Below are 23,714 nucleotides of genomic sequence, written 5' to 3' on the forward strand. Positions count from 1 at the left end.
TGCTAACTGTCAAGAAAACCCTAGAACTACTCAGCCTAATTTTTACCAGCAAGTCCCAGGGCCGTTGATGCTGCTGAGTTCGGCTATTTGAACTTTGTCTCCGAAAGGAGAGAATATCTAACTTCACTGACTGTTCCCCTCCCTTGCAGGTAACACAAGCTGGTTAATGAGCCTGGAGAACCCGCTCAGCCCCTTCTCGTCAGATATAAACAACATGCCACTGCAGGAGCTATCCAACGCGCTCATGGCTGCAGAGCGCTTTAAGGAGCACAGAGAGACGGCTTTGTACAAGTCCCTCTCAGTCCCTTCCTCCAGCTTGGCCACCGGGACATCCAAACCATCCCTTCTGCAGCGTTCCAATACAGGTGAGAGATGAACGTAGCGTGTCCCGGAGAGCTGGCACTCACTTGTATAAAACATGGTGAGACTACAGCAGTCTTCTATCGCGAGTTATTGCAGAGGCTGCAAATCTAATAGCACAAGATGGGGAGGGCTCAGCTCTCCTCATGAGCTTAGTATTCAGTGAAATAAGCCGTTCCTGATCTCCCATGGCACATTAGAAGTGAGGTAATCCCTTTCCTTAAGCACCCCGTAGCTATTTCTTAGTGGTCTCAAGCTAAACATGTCCTGAGTGAAACTGACCAGAGCCTATTTTTTGGTCTACTGCTTGTTTTAAGGTGCAGCCAAAGCTTGTCCATGTGTCTGGATGGATCTTCTTCTCCAGCATTCATGTTTTTAATTACCTCTTGCATAGATTTTTCTGTTGGGCAGTGAGTACTAAGATAATAGCCTACTACAAACCCTCCCACTCAGGAGTCACTGCTGCTCTCTTTCGCAAGTGTCTTCAGGATGATGTGGCAGAGCGCACATCCTGTTAATAGCAGGGGTGTTTGCCTCTGCACTGACTTCTGTCTTGAGTCCTGAGTGTTTTATTCATTTGACTTCCTAGCGGTGGGCTTTTTACACATTCTCTTCTCTGCACCAGGGAGGCTTTGGGCATGCTTTACCCTGCGGCTAGCACTGGTACAGCTCCGCTGGTGTTAGTAATATTGGGAGTCCTAATGTCGACTGACTGCTGGCATTTCAAACCTTGTGAGCTAACCCTGTTCAGAGCAAATCTAATGGCCATGCTGCTTCGAACTTTGAGACTGAACCATGTAAGCAGCGGACAAGACTGTCTGGTGCTGTCAGCCCTAGCACAGGTTGTCTGGGAGCCCAGTAAAAATGCTAATTTCCAGGTTCAGCTTCGCTATTAAGCCTTGCATATGCAGGATCTGATTTTAGCCTTTCAAAACGTGTGCATGCAAAAACCCAGGCTGTTAAAACTGGAGGGCAAAATTGAATGGTGAATTATTTAATTTTTTAACACTCATCTGCTCCAGCAGGCTCTTTGATTTTTATGAACTCCTGCAGATTCTGGTGTCTAGACAAATGCTGCCTGATCAGTTTGGAAAAGCTAAAAGCAGCCAACTTGAGACCCACTTGTTGACTGCCACTCACACCAAGTTTTGAATCTGCAGTGAATTGTTTCAGCTGATGTCTCACTACAAACTTAGGGGGAAGGGATAGCTCAGTGGTTTGAGCATTGGCCTGCTAAACCCAGGGTTGTGAGTTCAATCCTTGAGGGGGCCACTTAGGGATCTGGGGCAAAAATTGGTCCTGCTAGTGAAGGCAGGGGGCTGGACTCAATGACCTTTCAAGGTCCCTTCCAGTTCTAGGAGATTGGTATATCTCCAATTATTACCATAATCAGTTGGCACAAAGACTTGTATTTAAGAATGTTGCGATTGTAATGCCAATGTATATATTCTTTTTAAAGAGGCTAAATCTCTCTGTGTGAACCTTTATCCATATCCTGCTGTTTAAAGTCTCCTACATACTTAAATGACCCTTGCAAAATTTGTGTACTGCAGAAACTGGCTGGCTGGGCTCATTTCTTACTTGTGCTGGGACTCTAGTAAAGTTGACCCCCCCCCCCCCCCCGTCGATTTAAAAAAAAAACAAATCAGAAACTCCTTTTCTTCCAGAGAACAATTTCTGAGTCGGATTGTTTGAATGTGTTTATACCTCTTTATTTGTGTCAGCGAGACCCTCGACCGTTAAGTTTTCCCTTTTTACATCTAGTGAGACTTTCCCAGCTTGTTCTTTGCTTTTATTTTAGTTTTTAAATAGGCTCCTGGTTACATTAACCTCTGTGCTTTTTAATTTTTTCATATAGTCTCTCCTTCCTTTTGATGTAGCTGCTCACTTGATTTCCCTTTGCAGTGGCTTCTTTCTCTTCCATGTACCAGTCCAGTTGTCAAGGAAAGTTGCACAGGAGCATATCCTGGGCAGGTATATATATATCTCTTTAAGGAAAAAAAAATATTGCCATAGAAGAACACCTCTGATTCATAGAAACTGTCTCCCTCATACCTCATCACCCTGCCATGTTTCCTGTTTGTCCCTCCTGGTCTCATTACCTTCGACAAATGGGATCTTGACTAGCATGAAGAAGTTCAAGCCAGATACGACATTTGCAAGAATGAGTAACTTTAATGCAACCCTTTTTTGGGTGGAGTGAGGTCATAGCTCATGAGACTTAGACTATAGAGTGACATCATAAAAGAACTGTGTTTCCTAACTTTTAAGTTAGATCTTGTAATTGGGTTTGTGTTCTGTTTATTAATTCAGAAAGTTCCCCCTTCTAGGAATAGCTCCTGCAATGCTGTATATACAACTCCACACAAATGAAATCCAGTGCTTCTCATTGCACTGAGCATTCAACCAAAACTGGCCGTGGGAAAAGAATCTGAAAGGAGAAGCTGGTTAGAAAATCTAAGTTTGAAACTACAGTATAATTGCTGGTTACAAGTTTTTTTAAAAACCAAAACCAAAATCTGTTTCAAGGAGAAATATATAACAAATTGTAGCTTTCTGTAAATTCAATAGCTGTGTAAAATCTTCCTCTTGCTTTGGGACTATAATCTATTTCCTAAATATATCAGACCTGTAGATGGTAATCAAAATGGATACCTCTGAGCACAGCAATTGCATTGCATTTGGCCTGCAATGCTTAATTAGGTGAATTAAATCCCACCTGCCTTCAATGGAAAATCCTATGTGAAATAGCTGGTTATTCATAACTGTGGATTACTGTATTGGCACATGCTATTAAAGTGACACACAGAAGCTGCAATACATTACTCTTCTATGGTCCTCTTCTTTGCTCATATTATCCTACTTCCCTCTATAGTGCAATTACTGAACATTCAAATTAATTAAAAACACCAGTGCAATTGGCAGTAATATTAGAACTAGGGAAGTGAAAACCACAGAGAGTATGTGCAGGTGTGTTCTGGCTTGGACAGCTAACCAGATCAGCACGTTTTTTAGAAGGTATGTGTGTGCAATGCTAACTCTTAATTGCTTCTTGAAATAACTTTGGTCCTGCGAGCTGAAATCAATCCAGGAAAAGCTGCTTTAGTGACTTTTTTTTTTTTGCTGATCTTTTTGTGTGTTAGTGTGCTAATTTATTTATTTATTTTTTTAAATTTTACTTTGGAAAACAAATCTTAGCCTTTCAGATTGGTCTTCCAATTCTGTGTGTATGTAATGGGAAGCCTCCTGTACTTCAGCCTTTTCCTCAGGACAAAAAAACCAAGGCAAACAGAAGTCTTCAGTCAAACGCATTCCTGTTTTAAGGGTTACTGTGTATAGTAGACACTTGGTTACCCCTTCCACTAACCTCTCCGCCATACACAGCGCTTACACGGAGCTTTCTTTCAGTCTGGTCTATATAATTAGCTATTTGTCTGATTGGAAACCACATGCAGACTTTTCCAGTATTGCTGCAATACATGCATTAATGATGTCCTCCTGTCCTTTAATAAGGCATAGGCTACACTGTTTAGCTTCTACTGAAGCATTCCTAGAAAACTGTCAAAATGCAAGTAAATTTTCTTGTCTCCCCCTCCGTATAAAGCACGAGAGCATTTGTTATATACAAGAATGAATACAAGGCTTATTCTTTTCCACAATTGCATAGAACTTATGTTTTCGTGCCTGTTTAATAACAAACTTTAGTGTAGTCTTGCACTTCCTTACATCTCTCTAGTTACTGTCTGTCCTGATACTTGAGTATTAATATGCGCAAGGATCCATTTTCTCCATTATCTTTCCATTACTTGTCCATTAGTAACAGTTTGGCACCACTGCGCTTAGTGTGACAAAGCAGTTCTACGACCCTTTGGTATGAGGGTAAGTCGACCAATTATTGGGGAGGGGAGACCTCTAGCAAGTCTGGTGTGCCGTTAAAGTCCGCACTCTGTGATCAAAGATATATGATATACCACACATTGAATATGGCCTTCCACTAAAATCCTAGTAGGGAAAAGGCTGGTACTTCAGAGGAAAGGATGGGGTCCCATCACACCACTCCTCTCTACACGCCTCAGTTACTCTGTTTGTGTCTTGGTAGAATCGGCAGTAGTTCTGGAAGAGGGGAGCCAGTTGGAAGTGGATTTAAAAGAAACCGATTCCCCGGTATCTCAGGAGTTTGAAGACTTTAAGGCTGTGTGCTCCGAGCAAGCCATGGCTGAGGAGAAGTTCAGCAAACCACACAATGCTTACAGCAGGGTAAGGCTGTCACGCAGCTGGCTGAATATCAGTCTAATAACTTTTCTGTCCCAAGCCAGAGAAGAGGCTTTAATATACACTGCAGATTTGTATGTGTTCTCCATTTGCACTTTTTATTGTTTTAACTATAGCAAAAGGCTTTGAACTTGGGTAGATTGCACGTGCAGTTATGATTGTGTGCTCAGATGGTCAATCCAAGGCCTTGCTGGCCATTTGCACACACAGGAGAAATGGTAACTGCATGCGTATGGGCTTAGGCTTCTGTCCTTCTGGTAGCTAGGCCATATCTGCCTATATTGAAGCAATAATACTTTAGTGTATTTAGTGGTGGCAATATTCTCCCTGTCCACTGGTGTCTTTTCCATGCATGTTCTCTTGTGGGTTTTGTCAAGGTGCTACTCAGAAAAACAGCTTTCTTTGACTTTTTCTTTAAGTCCTCTTCAACGTCTAGTCAAGAAGAGAAATCTCTGAAATCCAATGAACTGGTGGCCGGCGGAATTCCTATCGGCAGGGTTGTCCCTTCAGAGGATGGCAGGACTCTGGAAGAGCTCTCCTTCCAGCCTTCCCAGCCACTCAGCAAATCCAGCTCTTCCCCTGAGCTTCAGACACTGCAGGAAGTCCTCAAAGACACGAACACTAAAGAAGCAACTGGAAGGCTGAGCACGGAACTGAAATCGAAATCTCAGTCTGGGAACCTTGAAGGAGAAGGGGCCAGTAGCTGGCTGAGCCGAGGGGATGACGCTGGAATAACTGGCACAGGCAGACTGGATTGTAGCGTCCCTTCTTCCTCTCCCCGCTCACCCAGCGGCCACCGTCCTAGAGGGTACACCATCTCGGATTCAGCCCCTTCGCGGAGGGGCAAAAGGATAGAGAGAGATGCCTTCAAGAGCAGGACAGCAGCCTCCAATGCTGAGAAAGTACCTGGAATAAACCCAAGGTGGGTAGGTAGTTGCGGGGGGGGCTAAAAAGGGCTTATGCTGTTTCCAGGTGTAAACTTCATTTTAACTCGTGTCTCAGAACTAAGATTTTTAGAGGTTTAGCTAAACTTGTTTAAATCCAACACACAAGGTTTTCTGGATTTTACAAAACCTAAACCTGAACAGACAGGAGGTGTAACTTTCTATAATATTCAATCCATGTTTTGGTACCTGTAGCCTGAATTTTGGGCAAAAAGAAATGTGACAAACATCTCAACTGCTAAACTTTTTGTTGTTGTTGCTAAAAACAATTAATTTGGATTAACATTCCTCCCCATTTGGAATCAAAACACACATGTGCAATTTGAATGCAGGAGAGCTAGAAAGCAAATCAACTATAAACCAGTGAACCAGAGCAGTCTCTCCGTCCGAGATGAATGAAATGCAGAATGGTAAGCAGCATGAACAGGGAGGGGTTGTTTGAGCCTAGCAGTATCCCAGAGCACTAACTAATTTGAAGATTTTTACCTTGCTAGTAGTATATTAATTTGTGAAATAGTCAGAGGAATCAGGAGCCTAAGAGAATTAATTAATCTTCTAAATGTGAAATAAAACAATGGCCATGAGACAGGGTTTGGTTTCCACTCTTGTCTTTCATTCGATCCAGTGCCCTTTCTGGTGTAGGGAAGTCATGCTGCTGCCACTATTGAGCTATTTGATTTTATGGTACAGTAAGTGCATATACAGAAACTGTAGATGGAGCAAATACCTGCCGTGCCGTCAGTGGAGGGATTGTGCACTGTGAGCAGCTAATCTCAGACCTCTCCTAAAGCGCGGTTGTACGCCGCAGATTGATGTGGGCTTATTGTAGGGTAACAGGATTTAATTTCTCTTCTTAGCTTTGTGTTTTTACAGTTATACCACTCCCCGTTCTTTGGAGATGAATCCAACAAGCCCCTTTTGTTGCCAAATGAGGTAGGCAATGATTTTAAGTATGGACACTTGGAATGACTGCTTTAATCACACTTGCTTTTAAAAAGCTACATAGATACTAATTAATCAATAAAGGGGCTGGACGGTGGCAGTTATGGGTGGTTCCTTAATGGCCCAGCTGCTGGAGATGTAAAATCTTGGCTGTCCCCAATGAACTGATGACCCTTGTTTGTAGTTATGGATTATGATTTCCCTCCCCTCTCCGTTTCTCACAATGCTGATGTACTGCGGTGATGAGATGGCTCAGTTCCCACTCCTAGAGCCAACAGCTTGCCAAGCTGTACCTTTGGTCTCCAGGGGCAGGGCTTTTGCCCCCATAGTTCTAGCTTGCAAACAAGTAGGTGTGTTGTTGCTTTGGTGGTAACCGCAGTAGGCAGTGTGTGTTGGAGAAGGTGGCCAAACCGGTGGTGGTGACCAATATGACAGCCTGGGAGTGGCCAAGGGGCGTTATCCATCGCAGAAATAGACCAGAATAAAACCAATGTTCCGCGGGGCAGTACAAGGCTGCAGCGGTGGCACAAAGCGTAGAGACCCTACCAGTAACGTCTGAGTTTGGGTTGTCGTTTCCTCCGTCCAAGCAGCAAACCAGCTGGGAGAAGCAGAAATTAATGGGTGGGCTAAAGTACTGTTCTGTGTGACAGCATTATCCAGGAAAGGTGTTTTCTAGAACTGACCCGGCCGTGAGTTCTCTGTGCTCAGAGTTAAAACGAGTCTATCAGTTGCCATGGCTGGTGCTTCAAATACATTCAGTTGTCAGGAGATTAAATTTACTATGAACCAGAAAAAAACAGAAAAAGGAATAATACACCCTATTAAACACTTCATTATTTGAATCAGTCGGAAGCTAATATTATATGTGCCTTTCTGTGCTAAATACCTTAATGAAGTTTATCAAGGAATAATTGTGTGACAATCAGGAGTCTCTCACTACATATGCCCTCAAGGTCTATGGTGGGGCTGTTTATCAGGGCCATTCAAAGAAATGACCGGTGAACATGTTTTAATTGTAGACATTTGAAAGCTCGGTGCAGCTCCTAGATCAAATTCCTTCCTATGATACCCACAAGATTGCTGTGCTCTATGTAGGAGAAGGACAGGTGAGTTCTTACACGTACAAAACTCTAACTTTCACTAGCGGCCAAGCAGCTTCACTTGAACTGCAGTAATTTCTACCCATTTTAAAGTAGCTTCTTTTTGTGTTGTGGCTTCCCAGTTTATACAGAGTGGGCCCAAGCGATTGCAAAGTGCCTTGAGGCCTGTGGTTTCCCCTTAGTACTTGTTCATAGTGCTGTACAAGCACCGACTGCAACTTTACAGTCACTGGGCTTATATGTCACTTCGTCCACTGTATCTCTGGCTAATGTCATTTCTGAGTGACTCTTCGTGACATTGGCTTTTCTTCCACGTGGCCAGCTCTAGAAGCTTGTCAGGCTAAGAAAATATTCTGCTAGCCCAGCTCAGACTCAGTGAACACTTCTGTCACCCACCTGTTCTGCCTTTACGGAGTCTGCCCTTGTGCTCTGCTTGCCAGTTGCAGAGTCGGTGTGCAGAACTTGTAAGGAAGTGAATATGTTTTAACAGTCAAAAGGTGCGAGGAGGTACTTGAACCTCCTATATGAGACACTCAATTTTTTTTCCTAGAGCAACAATGAGATCGCTATTCTGTCGAATGAACATGGCTCCTATAGATATACGGAGTTTCTGACCGGCTTAGGGAAACTCATTGAACTCAAAGATTGTCAGCCTGATAAAATTTACCTTGGTGGTCTGGACGTGTGTGGGGAGGATGGTCAGTTTACCTACTGCTGGCATGATGACATTATGCAAGGTAGGACATCCCAAGTAAAGGGTTACACTTCTTGGGGGACAGGAATGATGCCTTAATGCACAAGTCAGCGGGTCTGTACACCTTTAAACTTTACCCTGTGGTGCCAAATTGCTTCTGCATTCGGGGTGTGGTAAAGAGAGGGATTTCCTACCAGCTTCCTGAGTCTGCCTGGGCTCCCTTTCCATGTTGTTTAATATGTTTAATCTTCTGCACTGATGACTTGGGAGAGGCTGACACACACATTTATATTAGGCAAAAAAATCTTGCATTTTACTCTGAACATACTGACCATATGAGACATGGATTTATGTCCGTCCTTGTGTCAAATCAGCCTTGTTTCATGGGCCACTGGACTACCAGAACCCAGATGATGTATTATAGCAGCAACACACATTGAAATAGTGCCAGTGTTTCTTTAGAGAATGATATTTAAAGCGGAGTGCTGTTGTCCATGTTAATCTCATAACTGCGTGTTAACACAGCAGCATCACACAATCGGCAGTGAAAAGAAATACATTGAAAAGTCTATGGTACTTAATTCTTTCTGTACATGGCAGATTCTCCTCATCTGTGCCGCTGTGGCCCTACAGAAATTGCTGTAAAGGACTTTTTCCTTAAATCTCTCTTGTATATTGGGATAAGTGTGCTAATAAATGTAGGGTAACAGGGAATGCATCTGAGAAGGCTAACTCTTGCGGGCCAGATCAGCCATTTTGTCCCTGATATAACTGGAAGCTGCTCCCAAGTTACACCTGTTTCAGAAGTCCCAGAGAGTCTTCTCCACGGCCTGAGAATTGGCTGCAGCGTTGTGCACTCTGACACGTCCCCAGTGCAGTGCAAAGCATAGGATGGGGTCTGAGGAGCTGGCCGACAGTGTTCAGCTCTTACAAAGCAGCACAGATTTGTCAAAGCAGCACAACATGAAAGTTCAGCTGTCAGTTTGACTTTCAGCCAAATGCCATCTACAGAACATTACCGCTCTAGGACCATAGGTATCCGATCAATCTCTGTTCCAGCATCACCTGCAGGACAGTGATTAGCTGCATCTCCTATTTTCTATCCCAGCTTGTTTTTGTTTGCTTGATTTCTTTTTCTCTCCCCCTCCTCCCCCAGCCATTTTTCACATTGCAACGTTGATGCCCACGAAGGCTTTGGATAAATATCGCTGCGACAAGAAGAGGCACCTTGGGAATGACTTTGTTTCCATAGTTTATAACGATTCTGGTGAAGACTTTAAATTGGGAACGATAAAGGTATAAGAATCTACACTTGGGTCTGCTTATAAATAGGGCCCTACCAAATTCACGGTCCATTTTGGTCAATTTCACTGTCATAGGATTTTTAAAATCATACATTTCATGATTTCAGCTGTTTAAATCAGCTCTGAAGGCAGCGCAGAAGTAAGGGTGGCAATACCGTGACCCCCTAAAATAACCTTGCGACCCCCCTGCAATTCCCTTTTGGGTCAGGACCCCCAATTTGAGAAACATTGGTCTCCCCCATGAAATCTGTCTAGTTATAGGGTAAAAGCGCACAAAAGAGCAGATTTCACGGTCTGTGATGCGTTTTTCATGGCTGCGAACTCGGTAGGGCTGCCCTACTTATTAAACATCTGTTGGGCCGATGCAGCTCACTGGAAAGCATCCAAAGATGAACAGGACTTTCCACTTGCATGTCAGCAATGGGTTCTTTGTAAAATTGTTCATCTCTTTGTGTGTTGTCTAAAGCTGTGACGCAAATAAAGATATTTCTTTGGGTGGGGGCAAATTCCAGTCCTGGTCTCTCCTTCCCCCCCCTCCTCCCGCAGGGACCCTGATTCTCCTTCAGCCAGGGAGTCTCCCTCTCTGTTACCCACACAGTGCATGAGCCAGTGCCGCCAGGAGTCGAGTTCTGGGTAGACTCCCCTGCGCTCTGCCGTACAGGAACAGACAACCCATGCACCAGGTCACAACGCCACTCACTGACATTTGGCTCTGCCTGCATGGAGGGGCATCAGGGTCAGAGTTCAGTGGCATTGCAGCCACGCAGCCAAGCAACACTCCAGACCACTCCACCAACAGCTGTACTGATTTAGTACAGGACCCCTGCTTAAAAGTGGTCAGACCTTGGCCTGCACGGCTCCATGGCTTGTGGAACTTTTAGCGAGTGCAAATACCTGGGGTGCGGGGAATGCTTCCCCTCCCCCAGTCTCCGAACTGGCACCGCTAGTCTAAAGACTATTCGGTTATGAATTGGGACTTTTACCTTGCTGTATTCAGACTGCATCAGTGGATTGCATCTGTAGATGTCATAATGGTTGCCAGTAAAATATGCCTGTAAGTGTGTGTTATGCTTCTGTGTTATAATATTTTGTTTCCTCCCTAGGGCCAGTTCAACTTTGTGCATGTTATAATCACACCCCTTGACTATGACTGTAACCTGGTGACGTTACAGTGTCGGAAAGGTAGGGGTAGTTCTCGAAGAATGTTTCTGCACGACAGCTTCCTTAACTTCATTCGAATGTTTGTACAAGTCTCCAGGTGGTAAAACTTTAGAATCGTAGAAATGTAGGACTGCAGGAGACCTTCCCCCGCTCTGAGGCAGGGCTAAGTATTCAGAGCCAATCCCCTCCTGTAACAGCACATCCCATATGGGCATTTTACCTAGCTTAGGCAGACCCTTCCTGAACTGTGATTTGTACTCTCAGTAAAAGCTTTCCAGCTCCCTTTAGAGGAGCCCATTAGGAGAAATGCTCCAAAATTGTGTCACCAGTTAGTATTTGGGGATGCAGCCAATCAGTAATTCTTCCCCACTGGACCATAAGGCAGCTATCTTCTAGTTAGGGGGATGCATGGAGTCCCAGCCGGCGAACAGAATGCCCCCATTTTGGCTTATGCTCTGCACACCGGTGTAGTGACACATTTGTTTGGCAGACTGGAGGAAGAAATCCTGGGGCTAGTCCCCCTCCAACTTCCTTCCCCGCAGTGCAGTGAGCGGCCCTTGAGAGCTGGACATGGCTCCTCCTGGCTTTTTTGAACATCAGTTGGAGGGGGGTCGCAGCTGTTTCAGGGCTTACTCCCTCGTTTAGGGCTGCGTGTGGGACTTTTACAGCCTTACCAGATCCCACATTGATCCCCAGCATGTATAACCAAGAGGCCAACCATACACCCCACGCCCCGCCCACAATGCACGCCTCTAATGAAACCCCTTCCAGCCTGAGAACCGTAGCTATGAATACTCTGCCCCTGCCTCTGTGTTTTGGGGGAGTCATGGATTGTGACTAGGGTTCCTGGGAAAGGCCTTCTCTATGGAGCAGTCAGAGCTTGGCAGCCCCCAGAGTATTGCACCCTGGTGCCCTGAGCAGTGTTACAATAGAAGCTAGAATACTTTATGGAGACCTTTTTTTCGGGGCAATTGATTGGAGAGTAAAACATACTCTGATTTCTCACTACCTTGACTCTAATCCTGGAAATCCTCATGAAGTTGAATGTATCACATCCCAGTACCTATAATTACTGGCTAATTCTGGCTTTTCACCTTTTAAAGTGACGATCTTTAAATCTTTTCCATTTTAACATACAGACATGGAAGGGCTGGTGGACACAAGTGTTGCTAAGATTGTCTCGGATAAGAACCTGCCGTTTGTAGCCCGCCAGATGGCCCTGCATGCCAATGTGAGTACTGACTGGGTTCTCTTCAAGACTGTTACCTTTCTGCTAGGATCACACTCTGCCACCCCAGGGAAATTAATGCAACTTTGCCAAGCAATTAAACTCTGAGAGCTCTTTCCGTTGAATAACCAGTTGAGTCAGATTTAGCATCTGAACATCAGACTGAGTTTAACTTCAACGACTAAACTAATTATGTTGTGTAAACAATTTATAACTCTTGTCATGGGAGCTGTGTTTAAAACTTCTCTTCCCTTGAATCAGATGGCTTCCCAGGTTCACCATAGCAGATCGAATCCTACAGATACTTACCCATCAAAATGGATAGCAAGGCTGCGTCATATCAAGAGGCTCAGGCACCGGGTAATTCAAATTTGTTTTTCCTTCCCTGACATATTGCACATCTGGAACGCTCAGCACAAGTAAGCACAATTATTACTATCTGGAGAAAACAAGAATGAAATGTCAAAGGCCTGTGAATAAGTTAAAGGGATGTCTGCCTTGAAAGCTTCAGGCCTTGTCTACGCTACAGGGAAAAGTTGATCTAATCTACGCAATTTGAGTTACATGAATAGCGTAACTCAAGTCGACATAGCTTAGATCTACTTACCGCAGGGTCCACACTACGCGATGTCGATGGGAGACGCTCTCCCGTCGACTCCTCTTACCCTTCTCGATCCAGTGGAGTTCAGGAGTTGACGGAAGAATGATCTGCGGTCGATGTAGCGGGTCTTCACTAGATCCGTTAAATTGACCACCGATGCATCGATCGCCACACCTAAGTGTAGACAAGCCCTCAGACTAACCAAACTCTAGTGAGACTGACGTGGGGAGATAGGGTTTGAAGCTACAGGCAGCTAAAGAGCCCTCCATTTCCACTGGCTACAGTGGGAGTTGAGGACACCAGGTCCTGCAGGGTTGTGCGTGTGATGCAGTGTTCAGATGCAAGTGGCAATAGGGGGATCTGTACCTACTAACGTGCCGAGGGGGAACTGTAGGGATCTCCTGCTGACCTGCTCCTCTGTGACGTTCTTTCAGATCCGAGAGGAAACCCAGTACCAGACACCTGGCTTCCCCCTGATGCAAATGCACCCTTCTGCTCTTACTAAACCCCCTCCCCCGGTACCACAGGACCCAGCATCAGCCTATGAAACTGGGCAGAGAAAGAGGCTGATCTCCTCGGTGGACGACTTCACAGAATTTGTGTAAATCCCCATGTGATCAGTGTCTGCCCTCTGGCATGCGGCAGAGGGGGGAAGAGGGGAGTGAACGCTCTTGACCCTGCACACTAATTCAGCACTGCCACGGGGGGACAACGGGGACTTGGCAACCTCAGTGTGGCTGTTACCTTTGTGTGAACTAGTTCCTGGACCGCCATGTGACTGATAGACATCGTCGTCTTGACTTTGAGTCGCCCACCATCATGAAAGGAGGATTTTCTACCCTAGCTGGAGAATCCCAGAGTGGACTGAGCCTATAAATTTGGTCGTTATTTGGCTAGAGACATGAAGTGAAGTTTAAAGGTATCCATCTCTGCTAGCAGCTTTCTTGCAAAATTGAAGCATTTCTCTAAGCAGGAGCAGGCAAAGCAGCAAGCCAGGATACTGTTCCGCACTCATCACTTGGTGGGATGATGCAGAAGCAAATGGTGTTTTAACCCAACCAAATGAAAGCTTCGGTCATGGTCTCTGGACACTTGGGATCTTCATTTCCTCTACATGGGTGGAAAAGCTCTATTAGCATTCATGAGAGCTGCATGCACTTTCAGACTAGTTCGTAACACCAGCTCTAATTATAGGAATGTCCACTAGCTTCACAAGTTACCTGTAAAAACTGCAGCTGCCTTTATTTCCCAGGAGATCTCCTTGCTTGAGGACATCTCCATGCGTCTCCCACTTTAGTGAAATTGTTCTCTCAGACCTTAATGATATAAGCAGGGAGATGTCTGCAGGTCAGTGGAGAGGCAGAGTGGTAATCAAAGCTGGTATGGAAATGGCTGACCATGAATAAACTGGCTTGTAACGAAGACTCCGTTAAACCCAGGATTCCAAAGACAATTTGGGCCAGTTTTAGAGATTATGAGCAAAGGATTTAGCTAGAGGCCCAGCCTTGCTTCTAGTGCAGTCAATGGCAAAGCTTCCATTGACTCCAAGGGCAGCAGGATGGTCCCCAAGAATGTGGCCAGGATGCTGGGAAGTAACTTGACCCGTTTGTGCGTATTCGCACACTCTTCAGAGAGGTGAGTGGACCTAAGTAGATAGCCCAGTGTGTGACCAGGTCTTTAACCTGTTCTGTAATGTGGCCTTGCCAGAAATCTTTCCTCAAATGCAAAATTTCCTCTTCCCTTTTAAATGACCCTTGGCTCTGGTTGGTGGCAGCATCGCCATATTGGACTTGTCATATGATGACGGTCCCACCTTTGGAAGCCAGCAGTTTGGATTGTATGTAAAGGGTCCTTTTAATGCAGGTGTGTGCCAGGCCTTTCAGAAGTAGCATGTCTTGTGGTGAAAGATAACGGGACACTACACTACCACAATGGGAGAAGCTATGTAAGCTGGAACGTACTGTGACTACTTTACGGTGTGCTCTTGTCACTCCTCAGTGACTGCTGTCCTTATCAAAACGAGTGACGAGCTCTTAATTCGCTAAACAAGATGCTAAACTCAGTGACTGGATAACACCAGTTTGTAGTGACTGGGCAACTTCTGAGTAATTTGAATGGAATTGAAGGCAAAGCAATCAAAAGCTGGAATTCTTTGGGAGACTTTTTGGAGGGAGGGAAAGGGGAGCTACTGAACAATGCAGGACTGTCCATTAACTCATGTGTACGTCCTGTTTTGAGTGTTTATGAATTGTAAATGAAATAAAAGTATTTGTATGGTTACTGGGTTCTTACTGGTATGGGCAATCTCTTGTGTTGCATGTCGGAACCGCTCCAGATGAATCTCCTCCGTCATTTGACAATAAGACCATTTTCCCTCTGACCTGTGAAAGGTGTCTGCTACTAGAGCCGCATTTGTCCAAAGAACAGGTACAGGATAGGCGGCGGCAGCAGTACAAACTCCCACACTACCTTGCCAGTTCGCCTGAACCCTGATTGGGAGGGATCGCTAGGCATAAGCGTAGATTAGTTCTCATGGCCCATTCAGTCCTTGGCCTCTCAAGACTGTCTTTAAGGAGGCCAGTGGTGAAGTGTAGACTCGTGTCTGAGCAACACTGGACTGGAAACCTATGGACTCCGTTCCCAGAAGCACCACTTTGTAAAGTTTTTGGGTGCTGCTACCTGGGGCTGGATTTGAAACAGTGACACAGAAGTAAGAGGCTGACTCCCCTTCTATGAATTTTTCAGATGTTAAAATACATAATGGTATGTAACCACTTGCTGCAGTTGCAGGAATGCTGGTGTTTCCCAGTGACATACATGGAGCCACATGTGACCTATGTTGAGTCCATGCGCCAGATGCCTGCTCAGCCACAAGCAAGCAGCCGTGAGTCTCTTACATGGAGCAAATTCTGTATTCGTTTTGAAGTGGAACATCTATCAGAGATCTCAAAGCTCCTTAATGAAGTAACATGGATTAATTACCCCGCTACCAATTTGTTACCAGTAATCAAAACCGGGTATTTTTCACAGGTTTGAATTTACTCAGTATTTGAAGTTGTCGAGTGGGACTAGCTCTGAAGCGAATAGCTTTCAGACCTTTCTGTCTTACTGCGGCACAGTACCTCCTAGATGCATACTTCAGACAGTGGTGTATATGGAACACTAACAAGCAAAGAGGATGTCGTGGCCGCTTCCAACAAAAGCATAGCAGACACTTACTTAGCAGTCCATGGTTTTTATTTGACATTGTCATTTTGAAGAAACATTCCCACAGTTACAAAATAGGCTATTTTGTTTGCAGATGTAACACTGACCAGAAGGCAATATTTTGGTGCATTGGTCCTGCTCATCCATTGCCACAAAAAGCATTATATAGATTTCCCACCCCACAACCTCCACCCCTTAACTAGCTGATAGGGTTCTGTATTAAGCAGCTTGATACTATTGCATCATTGTGAGACTTAAGGCAATAAATAAGAAACCATCTCTTGGTGACTATAAACACAAAATATACATTCAAGAGTATTTATTAGTTAGGGATGCAAGTCAAACGTATTGCTGTAGACAAGGAGTATAATCTCATGACTAATAGTTCTGGCTGCAGCTAAGCTCAGCTTTCGTATACTTGCTACCTTAACTGTGACACTTCAAGGAACCCCATGCTTGTGGCTAGCGGCTCTGTACAAACAAGTGCCCCGCTGAGAACGATGATAGCTTTAAAGCTGTGTGACTGAAGTGTCCGGCTTTTCTGAAACACCCATGTGGGCTTTAGAGCTGCTCCACCTACTGGGATCCAAGAACAGTAGTAGGGCAGTTGTCCTAACCCATCTGTGCTCTTCTACAGTTAGAAGAAGCACTTGGTAAGACTCATTCGCACCACCATACACACGCACACACAGCTAGCTGGATAAGAAACTCATTCACGTTAAGGCCGAACTTGAGAAAAACCTGGCTCTTCACCTTGGGAGTATCCTAACTTTAACCTTTACTGCCACCTACGAGCTTACGAAAGGCCGTGCCAACCGCTTTGGCTTTGTTTGCTATCATCTCTTAACTTTACAGTCCCTGCGTTAACTGTGTTCAGTGAACCTCCTCTGACAGAGCCTAGTCACGGCTTTTGTGGGAGAGGGGTGTCTAAATACACTATCTACTGTAGCCACACTAAAACTCACAACAAATGTCTCATTTTTGCCCTTTAGCTCTTCAAGGTTCTATTAGACTTTCAAAGCCCCTGGCAATTAATTGATACATTCAGCCTCAGTACCTAGTCCCTGCAGATACCATTTAGCTCTTGAAAATTACAGTTGGTTGAGAGGCCTCTCATCTCGGATAGATCCTCCAATACCATGTTTTTAACTGTTGTCTATGGCCTGTCCTCTAGACCACGTGTTTAGTGGAGCAGTAAAAGTGGAGTCTTTGGCTGGCCAGCTAATTCTGTTCCCTGCATAGGGGTCAGATTCCTAATCAGAACGACTAGAGCAATGCTATCTAGTTTAGTGGGCAATTGTTTTCATCCATGTGGGAAGCTGTTAGCAGTCTTGGTGTCACCTGAGCATGGGTATTTATAATCAGGGAGGATCATTTTATTGTGTTCTCATCTGGCCTGGCCTAGGCTGGTGATCTGTGGTCTCATAAACATTCTTGCAACGTGGGAGGGAGACCCTGTGGTAATATTTTTTTTCCTAAACTGCACTCCAAGCCCTCTGTCCTCCAGGTGCTATCGTCCCAAATGGAAAAGGGGGAAGCGAATTGGTTTGTTCAGCTGGCAGAGCACGCTGACAGATAGGGGGTGCTAGTGGCCATGGGAATGCTGGGGTGAAACAAACTTGGTGAGGGTCTCATGTTCACTGCAGCATCGGGCAGGGGGAAGTGTCCGTCTTAATTGTAGAAAAGACCTAAGAATGGAAAAAAGTTCCTAGAGCTAGGGTAGGAAGGATATTCGAATAGTGAAATTCCCACTAATATAGAACGAGACCTTCCCCTACGTGAAATACCTTCTGTAAGGCTCTTAGAGGTACTCGTGTGTCTTGGGCTGACTTTCCCCCCACCATCTGAACATGGTGCTAATTCCCTTATTTGTTAACAAGCAACACTCCTCATCTGATTTCTAGAACTATTTCTCCTCTTGAGCCTAACCTTCCCCAGATCCAGACACGTCTTACATTCGAAAGTGCGCTGTCTGTAGAAAATGGAATTGAATCACAAAGAATCAGTTCTGAGAGACCCTATTATCCCATTACCACTTGTTCTACAGAAAGCTATAGCAGGCATGTTGGAATGTTTGTTCATTTTAAAAGGCAGCGGATACTTGAAAAACCTTCCTTAATACAGGTAGAAGTTTGCCTTTACCTCCAGTCCTTTCACACTACTTAATTCTCAAACCTTTCCTCCAAGAACCTCCAAAACTTCCCTGAAAGAGTCATCAATTAAAGGCAGAAGAGGGACCATTAGACGAGGCTGACCTGCATAACACAGGCCAGAGGATTTCATCCAGTTACCTCTGTACTGAGCCCAAAGCATTGGTTCTGTCTCACAACCTCCCCCTCCTTGCAGTGAGGTGAACCAGTAATCCCTATGATGCCGCTAGGGAAAAGGACCCCTGGAAATGATGACTTTGCGCAAGGTCACGCAGCACATATTGTAGGCCTAGAAAGGCTGAGTCCTGATTACTGTCAGTTAAATCACACCCCCCTTCCCTTCTAATTTGATAGAGGAGCCTGTCTGCTTCATTTTTTCCCAAGCATGGGGAAAATCAAGTGAGTTGCTAGATTTGTCAGTACAGACTGCACGTTGGCTCTTGTGTGTTTGTGATACACCTCTCCTCTAACGCTGCTTTGTTTCCAAAGCCGGGCATTGGGAATCCAGCAGAGACTTTGTGGTGAGTACTTAAATGGAGGCCATACTGTTTGTGAAAAGTAAAGGGAACTGGGGTTGTTAAAAAGCAGTGGTTAAATTGTCTGAATGTGCCCCCACCCACCCCCACTCCCTCCCAAAAAATCAAAGGGCAGATGGACTGCAGTAAACTCAATAGCAAAACCTGCCCCTTGCTCTGGGTTCAGTTCTTCTAGCTGAACTATCCTTCTGGAACAGTAGTGGTGGTGGTTTTGTTGGCCCTGTTTTCCTTAGTGACTGTGGTACCTGCAGCTAAGGGATGGGTGCCCATAACGTCCACCTGCCATTTTCCAACTCATATCCTCCCACTCCAGATGCCACTTCCAAAATTCCAAACACTGAACTTTTGCCACCCTAACCACAGCTGTTCCATCGCCTACGGTTCCTGCTTCCATTTCATTCCGTCTATGCTCTACTTACCCCCTGGCTTGCTGTTCTTTTGTCCCCTTCCTATCACCACCAAACCACCTTGCCGTTGTAAAGAGAACGTTCTTTATACATCACGCTAATCCCTCCGCCATGCCCTCTGCAACTGCTCGCCTAGTTCTGTCCTCCGCACAACTAACTCAACAAGTACAAAACAACAAGAATAACTTCCATGGATGTAAACCCCAGGCCTGCTGCTCAAGTCTCCACAGAGAGGGAAGCAGGTGGGGAGTGCAGCACAAGGAAAGTCAACCTGGATCCAGTCTGTGGATTGTTGGAACACAACGCTATGTGCAAACCATCTCACGCACAGCAGGAGAGAGGCATTAGGAGCTGGAGAGCGAGAATAAGCAGCAAAAAGGTAAGAAGAACTAACTCCAATGGAAGTGTCTTTAGGGAAACCCTGTCTCTAGCCTTTGTAGAGTTACGTAGCAGGAAAGGCGCACAGACTTCCCTGCTTAGGGCTCTCTCCTTGCCTGGATTAGGTAGTTGCAATACTTGGAAAGGAGAGCTCTCTTACAAGCCAAGTGTCTTCTAAGAACGGCAGCAGTGGAGGCTAGATGGAGTCTAACAAGATGCTGTACCATGAACAATGGCCCCTGCTAATATTGGCCTTTGGTTTCAAAGAACTCCCTAGCGTAATGTTACCTTTCAAAAGCTTTGAGCAAGATGTGGGGAGAACAACAGCTAGTGCATCGCGAGAGATCCCACTGCCACTCAGCTCCACCGGTTGGGCCAGCCCGGCCTGCACCTCATCTGGCACAAGAGCACACACGCCACATGCACTCTGACACCTAATACTTTATATACAACGAACATTCCCGGAAAGAAGCACTTAATACATCCTTTAAATAACTCTGACAACAGTGTTCTGTCTCCTATCTACATGTGTCAAACATGGTACCGATGCTATGAAAATATAGCAAATATATACATTTCAAAACCCCGTATAAATTACTTACAATATACATAACGCGGAATGACAAGGGTGAGGTGAACACGGGCTGGCCAGGGGGGTTCCATGGGCACTAGCTGCCAGGGAGATTTGGCTGATGGTAGCACCACTTAGCATAGCTGGAAATAATTTACAGAGGCTGTGGCTGCCCAGACTAGGTGCAGTTGATTGTTACCCACGCCAATTTTCTAAAAGGGAGTGCTGGGCAAGTACCTGCCATGGCAGATCAAGTGTAGCACAGCTGTAGCTTGATATACTGTGGATTACAGCGAAGTGGGGAGTGGAAGCAGTTGGAGTAGGAGCGGATACATCTTCCTGTCCCAGACAGAAGCAAACCAAGAACCATCTGCCCCTGTCTCTCACCACCTGCCTCCGCCGGCAGGTGGCATATTCCCTGCGTCACCTAGTGCATTTATTTTTTGAATGCGTTTGTTGTTCCTTTTTGGAAGCTCCTAAGAGTGCTGGTGAGTAAGTTTGAGTGTTATGAGCTGGCACCCTGGGATGGTTCACTGGGAAACTGCGTTCACATTACCGTTTGCTCATTTCCGTTTATGATTTTTTTTTTACAAAAAAAATACTGCTTTCATGATATATTATTCCATTCTCATTAAAAAGGTCGCATGTGTCATTGTTAGCCAAGGAAAGCATTGTTAAAGTGCTCGGCAGTACATACAAAAAAGTAAACCAAAAAAAAAAAATACATATGTCAATACATTCCTTCAACTGTAAAACCCAAGTAGCCGACGAACCATACTTACTTACCCATTCAATCCACTGGCTGGGGGACAATCAGTAGCTAAAGGGAAGCTGGGCCGGAATGGAGCCAGCATGCCGGCAGCCCCCTCTTACCAATTAAAAGAACCCCCCCCCCCAGGTCTCCAGTACCTTTTTGGTTGAGCTGTCACTAATTGCCGTGTCCTAAGACTGGTTGGTTATTGGAAGCAGTGGCTTAATGTGGATTTCATGGTCATTCATATTCTTTAAATATTGAATTTCTTTAAATACAAATAATAACACCAAATGCTGGAGGATACCACGAGCCAATACTGAAAACTAACTGATCTGGGTGTAGATACTGTCTCTCTCTATTCATGCCAATACAAATATTGAATTAAATAGCCCCCTGAAACCTGTCGTTTTCCTCCACCCACAGTGTGTCTGGTCTATGAATCCAAAAGTCCGTTAAACCTTAACTACTTGCAATTGCAGCTCCTCTCTTCCCGTTTTGGCGCAGCCAGCTGAGCTCGGGAAATCCTGCTTGAATTGCTCCTCGCACCATTCACGTTACTTCGCAGCAGTTCTTGATAAAGCAACTGAACAATAACAGACCTCTGCTTTTGGAATCTGTTCATTTTGTTTGAAGCTAGGGTCACTTAACAAGAGAGATGCTTCTTTTTAATATTGCCCTGATTAATGTTGCTTTTCCTCTTGCTGCCAACGCTAAATATGACTAGGAGAGACCCCTGCGGCTTCTCTCATCTGGCCGCCTTGGTGAAGCAGGGTCTTGTAGGTTGTCCTGGACTGAAGGGCCAAACAGTCTCCAATGAAACCAAAAAGCTGTGAAACCGTCGCTAAAGTAAACAGGAAATGGAGGCACCTAGGTAATAGAAGCTGCCAGTATGTACAACACACAGTGGCTGAGTTCATCTTCATTAGGCACTTGGGAGGCTCAGGACCACACCTGTATTCTTAGCCCCGTGTCCTGAGGCAGCAGTGATGCTGCTAGCATCTAAGCTGGCCAAGAGCCCAGGAAGGCACAGTGGCTCCTCAATCCTTGGTGTGGCATGAGTGCTTCAGCTTTCCACGCCGGTTCCCTGCGACTCCTTTCTGGCCCCAGGCTGTGGTGGAACCTTCTCGGGCCACGTTACGAGGATCTCGCCTCCTTCCCAGGGGTGGCGCAGTGAGGTATTTTCCCAGAGACACTGCACGTCGTCTCCAGTTACTTGATGCTGGGGTGGACCCTGTTCTTTGCCCGCAGTGGCTTTTTCTTCCTGACCGCCGGCGCCGTGGTGGCATACGTCTTGTGCGGGGAGAGTGGAGACACCACGCTGAGGCCCCTACTGGCTCGGACTATCCGGCTGGGCACACAGCCTGTGCTGCTCTGCAGGGCACCCAGGGCGCTGGCGGGACGGGAGGGCAACAGAGGGTCTCGGGGAGGGTGCAGGTCGGTGTTGGAAAAGTTCTCAGGATAAAGTCCCTGTGGCCCTTGATCTGTGCAACCCAGGCGGTACCGACTCAGCAGGTCCTCAGTCATCTGGAGGTACTTCATCCTGGTCCTCCTGCTCTGGGAGTCCTCCAGCTGCTGCTCCATGCGGTAGACGTCCTCTGTCACCTGGTTCACTCGGTCAAACTGGGCCAGCAGCATCTCGAAGAGGGAGAGGAGCCGCTGGACATCAGCATCCACCTCTGAGCTCTCCCTGGTGCTCAGCACCAGGCTGAGCCCGTCCAGCTGGCTCGAAGAGGTGGAGGCCCTGGAGCTGTCGGAGGCTGCGCTGGGGGTGGGACCCCGGAAGGACTTGTCGCTGGAGGATCGGGATGGTAATGGCTCCATCCCTTCGAACCTCACCTTGTGCCGAAACTGGAAGGGAAGTGAGAGCAAAAGAGGGTTAGTGCAGAAACCGGGCACTCGTGAACCCCTGCCTGTTGCCCTGAGGGGCCCGCTCCACCCCAGCAGGAGGGATGGGAGTCAGCTCTTCATGTCAGCCTTGAATGACTATCTCCACCTGCAGAATGCTCCCCACTTGGCCTGGCCGGCTGGGGGGGTGACCCAAATGAGGAGGGGGTGGGAGGTTTATATATCCACCAGCCTGATTAGAAACCAAACTGAACAGTGGGGGCGGTACAAGATGGACATGCCGGGGACGATGCTGGAGGCAGGCTCTGCTCCTGCCAGCCAAGGCATGCGCACTGCCACCAATCCTCTACCTGGGACACCAGCGATTGCTGCCAATCCTTCCGGCTCCTGCCAGTGGTGGCCCGTGACCCATACTGCTGTGGGCAGTGGCCTGTCACAGCTTGCCCCCACCCCACTGCCAACTGCAATGGGGGAAACAATCAGTGTTTGTATTGCCGGTGAAAACACTGCCGCACCATGCATCCAATGCCGCCCCCAGGGCACCTGCACCTTTGGCCATGATCCACCAGCCAGGAGCCCGGGCCTCCCCCCGGCTAGCACACTGTGGGACTGTGCACCTACTTCCTTGACTTTGCTGAAGCCCATCCACAGCTTCAGCCTGCGGACGAAGAGCTCCACCATCTCGTAGTCCTGGGGCTCGAAGGCCGGGCGGTACAGCTCGAAATTCATCTCCCGGTAGCTGTGGACAAGCACCGCGGCGAACAGCCTCAGCACGATCCACATCTCCAGGACGATGTAGCTGGCGCAGAACAGGTAGTACAGCCCCGAGGGCTCGGGCAGACAGAGCCGGAGGTTCACGCGGCCGCGGACCGCAGCCACAAGGAGCAGGAGGCTGCTGCTGAAGCTGTGGAAGGATTCTGAGCAGGAGGAGAAAAGCTGCGAAGGGAACACAGGGGTTTCAATGAAAGGCCGTTGTCTCAATGGCAGAGTGGCCATATTACCCCTTGGAGACTGCCCGTCGGTCCCAGACCTCCGAGCGCCTTGCAAAGGGAGGCAAGCGGCAGCATCCCCAGCTGCACCTGCTCCACCTATCAGCTACGACATTGATGGGCTGCCCCTGTGCCCCCTGCCAAGGGAGCCTCAAGGAGATCTTGGAGTTTCATCCCCATGGTCCCGCAGTCACTGATGCCTCTGCTGCAGGCCAGGAAGGGGCCACCTGCAGTGTGGCCAGATGAGCTGAGACTCACTCACCACAATGCT

The 23,714-nt window shown here is 46.6% G+C and overlaps 2 protein-coding genes across 5 annotated transcripts in view; one reads left to right on the forward strand and one right to left on the reverse strand.

Annotated features, from left to right (window-relative positions):
* TSC2 (TSC complex subunit 2) overlaps positions 1-14,909 on the forward strand; it is a 41,928-nt gene extending 27,019 nt beyond the window's left edge. For 3 of the 4 annotated variants that reach the window (XM_044979438.1, XM_044979439.1, XM_044979440.1), the window contains 11 exons: positions 150-365; positions 4,460-4,617; positions 5,052-5,554; positions 6,434-6,509; positions 7,538-7,624; positions 8,169-8,355; positions 9,469-9,608; positions 10,720-10,798; positions 11,917-12,008; positions 12,267-12,365; positions 13,041-14,909. In XM_044979438.1, the coding sequence (XP_044835373.1) occupies positions 150-365; positions 4,460-4,617; positions 5,052-5,554; positions 6,434-6,509; positions 7,538-7,624; positions 8,169-8,355; positions 9,469-9,608; positions 10,720-10,798; positions 11,917-12,008; positions 12,267-12,365; positions 13,041-13,211 (1,808 nt within the window). In that variant the 3' untranslated portion in view covers positions 13,212-14,909. Of the gene's footprint in view, positions 1-149; positions 366-2,265; positions 2,335-4,459; positions 4,618-5,051; positions 5,555-6,433; positions 6,510-7,537; positions 7,625-8,168; positions 8,356-9,468; positions 9,609-10,719; positions 10,799-11,916; positions 12,009-12,266; positions 12,366-13,040 lie in introns of all 4 variants that reach the window. The other variant, XM_044979441.1, reaches the window with a different exon arrangement.
* Positions 14,910-15,825: 916 nt separating this feature from the next.
* Positions 15,826-23,714, reverse strand: part of PKD1 (polycystin 1, transient receptor potential channel interacting) — a 138,426-nt gene continuing 130,537 nt past the window's right edge. The window contains exons 45-46 of the mRNA XM_044980776.1: positions 23,076-23,390; positions 15,826-22,457 (exon numbers count right to left, since the gene is read on the reverse strand). Coding sequence (XP_044836711.1) covers positions 21,819-22,457; positions 23,076-23,390 — 954 coding nt within the window. The 3' untranslated portion in view covers positions 15,826-21,818. The remainder of the gene's footprint in view (positions 22,458-23,075; positions 23,391-23,714) is intronic.

Source organism: Mauremys mutica, chromosome 11 (genome assembly GCF_020497125.1).
Source record: "Mauremys mutica isolate MM-2020 ecotype Southern chromosome 11, ASM2049712v1, whole genome shotgun sequence".
Classification (NCBI taxonomy): Eukaryota; Metazoa; Chordata; order Testudines; family Geoemydidae; genus Mauremys; species Mauremys mutica.